The 10,059-nt window shown below is 30.4% G+C and overlaps 1 protein-coding gene across 1 annotated transcript in view; it reads right to left on the bottom strand.

The window, feature by feature from the left end:
* The window catches only part of LOC138933258 (uncharacterized), an 18,226-nt gene continuing 8,167 nt past the window's right edge, over positions 1 to 10,059 (bottom strand). Inside the window, exons 13-26 of the mRNA XM_070295848.1 lie at positions 9,936 to 10,053; positions 9,368 to 9,615; positions 8,939 to 9,221; positions 8,615 to 8,842; positions 8,069 to 8,263; positions 7,829 to 7,936; positions 4,604 to 4,767; positions 3,023 to 3,170; positions 2,766 to 2,942; positions 2,545 to 2,649; positions 2,124 to 2,325; positions 1,621 to 1,940; positions 1,298 to 1,489; positions 1 to 206 (exon numbers count right to left, since the gene is read on the bottom strand). Coding sequence (XP_070151949.1) covers positions 55 to 206; positions 1,298 to 1,489; positions 1,621 to 1,940; positions 2,124 to 2,325; positions 2,545 to 2,649; positions 2,766 to 2,942; positions 3,023 to 3,170; positions 4,604 to 4,767; positions 7,829 to 7,936; positions 8,069 to 8,263; positions 8,615 to 8,842; positions 8,939 to 9,221; positions 9,368 to 9,615; positions 9,936 to 10,053 — 2,640 coding nt within the window. The 3' untranslated portion in view covers positions 1 to 54. The remainder of the gene's footprint in view (positions 207 to 1,297; positions 1,490 to 1,620; positions 1,941 to 2,123; positions 2,326 to 2,544; positions 2,650 to 2,765; positions 2,943 to 3,022; positions 3,171 to 4,603; positions 4,768 to 7,828; positions 7,937 to 8,068; positions 8,264 to 8,614; positions 8,843 to 8,938; positions 9,222 to 9,367; positions 9,616 to 9,935; positions 10,054 to 10,059) is intronic.

Raw genomic sequence — 10,059 nt, 5'->3', positions numbered from 1 at the left:
GATATGTTGACAATGGTTTATTTATAAAAATTAAATTATTTTGTACATTGTATTTTAAGATGTTTCGGGTAATCTTGACTTTCGCCGTGCAGACTTCCTCCGTACGTGTAATATCTCTATTGTCCACATAAATAGCGTAACGGTGGTCACAAAATTAATCAGTATAATACAAACTGTGTAATTTCCTGTATTATCTCGTATTACACCTATAACAATTTTTATTTAAATCTAATTAATTTTTTATTTAAATCTAAAATCTATTTAAATTTCTGACAAATATTCGGATTAATTTACATCTCACGGATCGTTTTCATTTTTACTAGGTGTACAACTTTGCTTCCGCTGTTTCTTCCCCCGAAATTCGAGACTTTATTGTAAAAAACTAGTTATATGTCTTTCAGGCGTTTTAAAATTGCTTGTTGAGTCACTCCCAATGATCGTGCCAATTCTTTTTGACTTCGACTCGAGTCTTCATTAAGTAATGCCTCCAATTCTGCATCTTCGAAAATCTTCTCTCTTCCACCGCTATGCCGGTCTTCTACGTGAAAATCACCGTTCTTGAAGCGTTGAAACCACTCGCGACACGTTCTTTCACTAATAGCGGCTTCGCCATAAGTATTTGAGAGCATTCGATGAGCCTCAGCCGCAGATTTCTTCATATTGAAGCAGAAAATTAAAACCTCCCGCAAATGACGAGAATTTGGCTCGTAAACTGACATTTTCAATCGAGAATAACTTTATGACGCAGACACAAATCGACTAATGTTTCTATGGGGTTATGTTGACAGATGCCCAAGTTTATCGCATGACGTCTATGATCTATTTATTTCGACCACTTACCGCTAAAGCCATCTATAGGAAAACGGCGGAAGCATAGTTGTACACCTAATACATATATTGCAGAGGGCACATTCCTATCTCGTAAATGTAAACAAACACTTTTTCGTCTACTCTACAACAAATACAATGTATACACGAACTTTTCCTAATATTACTTTATAATATCTGAGAAAAAGTATTAAAACTGTGAAACTTCAAAATTGCATATCTCTGGAACCAGAAGAGGGACAAAATTCAAAGCGTGTATTGCTTAGGAATGCGCCCTCTACAATATATGTAAAATTAAAAACGATCCGTGAGATGTAAGTTAATCCGCACATTTATCAAATTTCTTTTTCTCTGTCCTTTTTTTTTTCTTTCAGCATTTAATATTTTATATAAATTATACATGTATAAAAAATATATTATTGACAATTAATGAGATTATAAATAATTAAATCTAATATTACTATAATACCTAGTATTGGACCAGCGCATGTAAGGATCACTCCGTTGATTAACATCTGGATTCCGGAAGCGCTAGGTAGCTTATGGATGGGAACGTGGCTGGGTACCACTAAGGTCATATACACTGAACGAATCCCTTTCGCCAATCCCAAACCGATCGCAACCATTAGTACCGAAAGGAAGCTATTTGTAAAGATCAATGCTGTACCGAAAATAAATAGAGATAAATTTGTCGCTGTTACGTATTGTACAATTCTACTTTTCCATTTTTGTATCGTGTGTTATTTTTTTCGGATCAAAAAAAAAATAAAATAAATAATTAATATACATTACAGGTTCTGCTAATTATCAGGAGAAACAGGCTAAGCATATACATCATCCTAGGTGGCTGACGTAGCCACTCTCCCAAGTACGGTGACATGCCTCTGCCAACGAGATCGGCTATTGCGATAACGCTCATGATGTTGGCAATTTCTGCTGTTATCATTCCCATATCAGCGAGAATGAACGGCGTTAGCATGGAAAAGTTTATCTCCGCAAAAATTGCTATCGACATTCCCAACATGATATTTACGTAAGTAGGATCGCGCAGAAGATCGAAATCGTAAAGATTAGCAATTCGATAAAAAATTCGGCTGATGGCGGATTCATCTCTGCAATGTAATTTCTATATATTTTATTAAGTTTTTTTTGTGACTATAGAGTTACAATTTATATAACTTTAATGAAATAATGTTATGTTATTTGATATATTTATATTATATTTTTATACCCATGCGCACATATATTGTGTATTATAATAATAAATAGAAAATGGATTTTCTTTTTATACTCACTTGTTTTTATCGTAATTTTCTTTGTTTGAAAAGTTACTATTCTCTTTGTCCAATAGCGAATTCTTTTCCATGATATTCTCTCTAATATGGTTTACACTTTTATTTACTTTGCTATCGATGAAAGTCGATTTTTTCGTTATCAGTGCAGATTCGTCAAAAATTTTTATGCTACTACCGAGGTTTATACTTTCTACACTTTTTGCTAAAACAAAAATATATAAAATTTTACTAAAATACTAAGAGTATTCTTTTTGTATTGCGGATAATCACAATGTTTTGTATATCACGCTTAATTGTATTCTACACATCAAACTTTTGTAGTATTTAATTACAGATCTGAATTTTTTATTTCACTATCTCTCATGTTTCCAAAAAAAAAAACCACAAAATTTTAATCATCAATATATCTTGACATATTTACCTGAATTCCAAAATGAATATTTTGAACATTTACGATTATCATCTAAATTTGTCACTGACGTTCCTTTAATTATTGACGTTTCCGTGTCATAATTTGTATTATACACTAAAATAAATATGATATGATAATATTTTTATCTATTTAATGTTTTGTAAAATTTTTAAATTAATAATTAATTATTAAATTCAAATTATATTTATATTAAATTTCGGGTTACGTACTTGCTTTGTCTATAGAAATCTGTGTAGATAAAGGCGTATCGAATCCGTAAATGCTTCCAACTTCGACATCGTGATCGATGCTTGATATAGTCGTTTTCCTTTTTCTCTGATAGTTGTCCAACGTCAGTTTCGACGAGTGTATATTAGCTTCATCTTCCGCATTATAGGTCGATATATCTGTAAATGATCACGAATTATTATACAAGAGATAGATATATTCTCAAATATAGATATATTTTTAATTAGTAAGTGAATACCTTCCTCATTATTGCTCAGAACTTTAGAATTTTCAGGGATTGTTTCTAAGCATATGGGTACTCTTTTCATGTGCCATTTAACTGGTTGTAGCAGCAATGCGCCTATCATTGAATGAAGACTGTAAGCGCCAAGTATCAAGACGGTTTCCTGTTTAATATTATATTTTTCAAATTGCATATATATACAATATTTTCAATACGCGTCTTATAATAAACGTTGCCACGTTTTTGTAACTATTTATCAATAATTATAATTTGTATACTTTGATAAATGGCGATTGGAAATTAAAGAGAGAGAGAAATAAATTTTACTAAATAGTTTATTAAACCTTATATTATAGATTGACACACATATAATATATTTGTGCATACAAGATTGCGGTTACTTTAACATTAACTGTAGATGATATAACTAGCGAGGATATAAACAGACGTCTACGCCGACCCACATTGATAAGCTATTGCTGTTGCATTTTATGATCGGCATAATCTAGCGCAAGTGAGGTTGCATCAAACGAAAAGCCTCGAAGCAAACGTAAATACACATAGGTATTTATAAGGTTTAAATACATACAGGATGTCCCATTTTAAAGGACCCACTCAAATATCTCAGAAACACTGCGTTAAATTGAAAAATGTTTCAAACAAAAGTTGTATAGCTTCAAGGGAGCCATAAGATGGTGACAATGATTTGACCTTGGAAAATCATTTGAAGGTCATGTGAAGGTCAATTTTAAAATATTAAATAGAAACCCCCATTTTTTATTTAGTATTCTTGTAGCTGACATCGAGAGCTTTCCAAAACACTAAATAAAATATTTTTTCATTAAGTACTTTTTGAGTTATTTTATATTTTAATCTGACATATTTTGATATAAAAAATTAAATATCTCGTAAAATATTTATTTTTCGATAATTTTACCGTAATACTTCTATGTACAGAATAATAAGACAAATTAATTAGTGCCAAAAAAAAAACAAATAATTGTTTAAAAAAATACATTGTAAATAATTTTCGTAAAAACAATTTTTTTTTATACTACTTGATTTATCTCATTATTCTGTACATAAAAGTATTACGGTAAAATTATCGAAAACTGAATATTTTACGAAATATTTTATGTTTTATATCAAAATATGTCAGATTAAAATATAAAATAACTCAAAAAGTACTTAATAAAAAAATACTTTATTATAGTGTTTTGGAAAGCTCTCGAGGCAAGCTACAAGAATACTAAATAAAAAATGGAGGTTTCCATTTAAGATTTTAAAGTTGACCTTCACATGACCTTCAAATGATTTTCCAAGATCAAATCATTGTCACCATCTTATGGCCCCCTTGAAGTCACACAACTTTTGTTTGAAACATTTTTCGATTTAACGCAGTGTTTCTGAGATATTTGAGTGGATCCTTTAAAATGGGACACCCTCTATATCTTTCTGCCAGACAGTGTTAACTTATCAATTCCGATTCTCTTTTACTTGGCATAATCATCTTACATATCAAGGAAATATTAAGAAAGTATATTTAATCCTTTTATGTTATTATATTCTTTTAGTAAGACATAATTTTTGAAATACCTGTATACCGTAGAAGGCAAGTAAGAAGGATGCTACTTGAGGCATAAGAATCGGGCCTAGTCCGGTGACGGTTACTGCCAAGGCCATAGCTCGATTTCGCTTTGCAGTGAAGTAAGTATTAATCGCCAGAGAAAATCCAGACATCGACATACCCAAACCAACAGCTATCCAAAAAAGAATATAAATATGATCAAGGTAATATATTAATTTTGAACAGGTATACATGCGTATCTATTCAAAAATTTTGAAAAGTTTGATGTTTGATTCAAATCTAAAATTCATTTTAACAATTGATCATTCCGAATCATTTGCCACATAATATAAAGATAATTTTTTAAATAATTGTTTGCTTTAGAAGCGATTATTATAATATTTACAATTGATATTGTGTTATATATATATATATATATATATATATATATATATATATATGTATACATATATAAAAGACATTATTATAATAATGTGCTTGTCGAAAAATTCTTTTACTTACACGTTAACATTCCATAACAAATAAGAAAGAAAGTAAAAGTATTGGCGAATGCCGTCAACATTATTCCCGCTGTGTATATTATGCTTCCAGCCAACGCTACTTTCTGGTATCCAAAGGTTTTCAAAAGAGCCCCATTAATCATGCCAAACATCATACCAAATGCCAAATTTACATTGATTATAATTGATATATCTGTCGCATTCATATCAAGTTTGGCGAAAGAATCTTTGTATATCAATCCGAATACTTGTATAAACGGTATGGTCGATATCTACGAAGAGTTTTTACTCAAATTAATCTTTTTTTCGATTTTGAAGGAAGAACAATTTTAGCTTGTTGACAAACGTTATACTTTATGTCGTGCTATTATTTTTGTCACATCTGTATTATATTTTCGTTATGTTACAATAGATATGCATGGTAACTTACGCCATTTAATGCACCGGCCAGAACAATAACCCATCCCCATCCTCCATCGGGTGGCACTTTTGTAGACATTTTACAAATTAATGTAAAATTGAATTATATAGCCGAATAAAGTTTTGCAGCAATTTTTAAAATAATATTACTCATCCAAAGAGAATTATGGGAAGAGAGCATGCAGAGAACGCTAAAAATTTGCTTTATTAAATAAATGTCAGATGTGCGTCATGTGAAGAATGTGTGTTACGCGTAGGGAACATCAAAAATTTATTTTATTAAATGAATATTATATTTAATATTTTTGTTTTAATATTTAGTATATATTTATATAGTCATTAATTATTATATAGAGTAATAGCTTTATTTAACAATTATTATTATTGCTTACAATCGCTTACAACAACACATTTGATTGAATAATACGATTGCGCCATTTGTTATAATAAATTAATTATTTTATACCGATTTTATAAAACAAGCATGACTTGCGATTCGCTTGTCAATCGATTTTATCCGCATCAATCGTTATCGCAATCATTATTTGATTCATTTATGAATGTGTCATCCAAAGGTGACGTAAACTTCAGAATTAATCTTATTTTACTCGCGATAAGCAAACCAACTTTTTACACATCACTTACTAATATTATATAATATTTTATTCCCGCTGAAAGAGTTTATAATCCCAAGTATCTAATATATACAATTTCAATATTTATAACACAAAGAAATTTGCGCAGTAACAAAATGTTATATAATTTATATATAAGCAAATGCGTGTGTTAAGATCTAATATCCTTCTTCTTCTATGAATTGGCGCACATATTTAATTGGTTCAACACTAACATACAGAAGGATGTAACACGCGAAACTAGATATTACAATATATATTTTCCTAGGTCGATCATAGTGTTGTGTCTTGCGTTGTGATAAAAGCTACACTGATGTTGACGCACATTTTCGCAAGAGATAAAAAAAGTATTTAAGCTTAAGGCTAATCTAATCTGATCGCCATCTATGATCGATTCTTCAATCGTCAATAAATTATCAGACTACAGTAGAAAATCTTCGTTCAGATGAACTAGTCGAAATGTCAATGCCACACACACATACATATATACGATCTAATATTACATGTATGTATAGTTGCGAATAAAAAAAATACGTGATTTTTAAAAATATAATTTCAAAAGAAGCATATAATATATATTTATATTTATTATTTATATTATTCGACTACTTTTTGAATTAGCAATTACAAATTTTGCTCCAATTAACAAGATGTTTTGTTAATTGCTTAGCATAAAATAAAACAATTTTATTATTATACGTACTTTTTTATTATTGTGTATAATTAAATTGTTATAAAATATTATACAATATATTTATATATATTTTATTAATATATATATATATATATATATATATATATATATATATATATATATATATATTCTCAAGTATAAGAATACAAATAATTGATAAAAAATTTTTCAACTTTAAATGTGTGTGTGTATACAGACTGGTAATTGAATCTTGATAATATGATAATTGAATTCTTGTTCTATGTATTATAAGAAAGATAAGAAAGAAGACGAATAGAGAAGATAGAGTAGAAAAAATGATATGCGTTTGAGTGTGATGAGTCATTTATATATTCAAAATTGCTAATATATGTATGCATGCATATTTTAATGTTGATACTTGCGTAAGTGAACCTTTGTTACGTGTATCAGGTTGTTATTCATTGATAAGAATAATTAATATGCGCATAGAAATTTATATGTAATCGTTTCATTTTATATTAAAGAATCGTACGAATTATTTTTAAAATTGAAGCTATTTTTGATAATCAAATATATTCAGGATTTTGTTTATTGTACGTGCAAGTTACAATAAAAATGATTAATCAATATTTTTATAAAATCGCTAGTGATTTGATTGAATTATATTCACTCTATATCGATGAAATATCAAATTTATCAATAAAATTAGTAATTCCATAGAAATTGTCTCTATACTAGAATGTTTATAAAATCATAAAATGAAATTTCATAAAATCATAAAATAGAAATTTCTTGAAATTAAATTAAATTAAATATTTTTTCGATAACATATATATTATAAAATTATATCACACAATATTTTATTTACATTTATAAATTTTTCTATATTATCTTTATACTTGTAGCCTAAAACTTGCAGTCATAAATCGAAAATGTCAAATTAATCGCTATCAAATTAATTTGAAACATTTTGATGAGAATTGTCTTCTGGACTTTGTCGAGTCAATCTTAAAATATTCTTACCAGGAGTCCAAAGTCCACCTATAGACCATAAAAAGACACAGGACAAGCTGAGAAGAGATGTAAAATATAGCGCACCTACGTAACTATCCGTTAAATCATGCACTAGACCTAAAAATATTTAATTGTAATTAAAATAGAACATTATAATAAAATATTGCTTCGTTTAGCTATTAAAATTTAAATTAAACACTTGAGGAAAATTGAAGCAATTTTTATTGCACATTTAGAATCTCTCTTTACCAATAATTGGTCCCACGATAATAGACAGGATGCCGTTACAAACCATCTGAATACCGGATGCAGACGGCAACTTCTCCAATGATACGTAATCGGGAATAATTAGAGCTTGGAAGACAGCCTTGGTTCCCTTTGACAATCCGACGATCAGAGATACTCCGATTACGACGACGTAAGAATTACCCCATGTCGATAAAACTGTCAAAAAAATAACATAAACATCGACTTTATAAAAAATGTACATAAAACTGAGAATTTAAAGATTGATTCTTTCAAATAGATATAATAATTTGATTATTATAAAATTATAATGAAGACGTATCATAGTACATGTATAATATACAGTATATGTATATTATATGTCATAGATTTTTATAGGAAGCCGTCTTTTAATAATTTATAAATATAACATGATTAACGCGATTCGGATTGTATCAATTATCATACATATTATTATTATGTTTAGCCAACTATCAACCCACCCCAAAGATCGCGCTCTCGTCGTGAAGAGATTCCTCGTGTTCGTATACTTTATGTGGCGGTACGTACTAGTCCTTCCAAGGATCGATCCTAGTAGGGATATCACGTAAAGGTTCCTGCACGTCCAGCCGGCTTTTTGTGCCAACAGTGGCACGCAAAGTCGTCCTGTGATATCCGCGGCAGCCTGGATCGACATCACCGTAGCTATTGACGTTCTGTTGAGGCTCGCCAATTCGGCCAGGACGAAAGGTATCATCGCGTTGAAATTCGTTTCCGCCACCAACGAGACGCTCATACCTAATTTTTAAGCGTACGTGCGTGTATTATACAATATATCCGACAATTCCAACTTTGCTCTAATAAAACTCTTGTAAATTCGGTATATCTATCTACCTAACACTATGGCTGTGTAACGACTGTCACGAAGTAGATCGAGATCCAAATTCGTAGCGATCCTTTCGAGACACGAGGTTTCTCCATTTTTATTTACTTTTCTTTTATTACCCAGACAATGATCCGATTGTCTTTCCTTTTCGGCATCTTCCTCATTTAATAATCGACATTGAACAATGTCGTCTTGTAAATTTGCCTCGTTTTCGGCACATGATGCTTCTGTTTTTCCCCAACTCTTTTCTTCCTTCGATATATGAGTAGTTTTATTTATCAGAATAATCTGCTGAAAATGGAAGAAGTCTTCCAAATATGCTATATGTTTTATATTGTTGATACAATATACAATTTGATGACTGGAAGATATAAAAAGATAGAATAGAGAGAATCAGTATATATGATCGTGCTTTTTCTCGCATACCTTTAACTCACCTCTTTCTGCTTTTCAAATGGTCTTAATAACGATGCGCCGATAAAAGAATGTGCGGCAATTCCAGCAAGGATGAAAAGAGTGCCGGTGGTGGCATAATTCTCGAGAAGTACATCTATCAAAAGAGGCATCAAGATTGGACCCAAACCGGTCATTGTAACCGAAAAACCCATAGCTACGTTGCGCTTCTTGCGGAAATACGTGTTCAGAGCTAAGGTTGTCGCTAGAAAAATAATTCCTTCTCCGATACCTGTTAAAAATATAACCAGTTTAATAACTAATGCTAATATTAGATTATTATGTTATAATTGAAATTAGAATAATGCAGTTAACTATATAAAAATATTGATGATGTTGTAATTTCGCAAATGTAATTAAATTATTGTTGAAATAATTGCAATTACTAAAGCTCAATTGACAATTGATAATGCCGTTTTTGTTTGAGCATCGCTGAACACTGAGGAGAGAGAGAGAGAGAGAGCAAAAGCCTCTAAATTCCGTGGCATTCAGCACTAATTATCAAGCACGTTATCTGACTCCAGTAATTATTCTGTAACACAAGCCACTTACCGATAATGATGCAATAAGTGATAATAAGAGTCGGAAGAGATACCGCGTAAGCAGCGGTGCAGATTCCAAGAACGATCGTCAAGCCGCCGAAATATGCGAGTACTCTGCGTTGATACCACTGCTT

The sequence above is a fragment of the Polyergus mexicanus genome, unplaced genomic scaffold, assembly GCF_030449975.1.
Source record: "Polyergus mexicanus isolate NDT 795.1 unplaced genomic scaffold, iyPolMexi1.0 SCAF_5, whole genome shotgun sequence".
Lineage (NCBI taxonomy): Eukaryota > Metazoa > Arthropoda > Insecta > Hymenoptera > Formicidae > Polyergus > Polyergus mexicanus.
The sequence above is the reverse complement of the archived record's forward strand: the minus strand, read 5'-3'. Positions and strand labels throughout refer to the sequence as shown.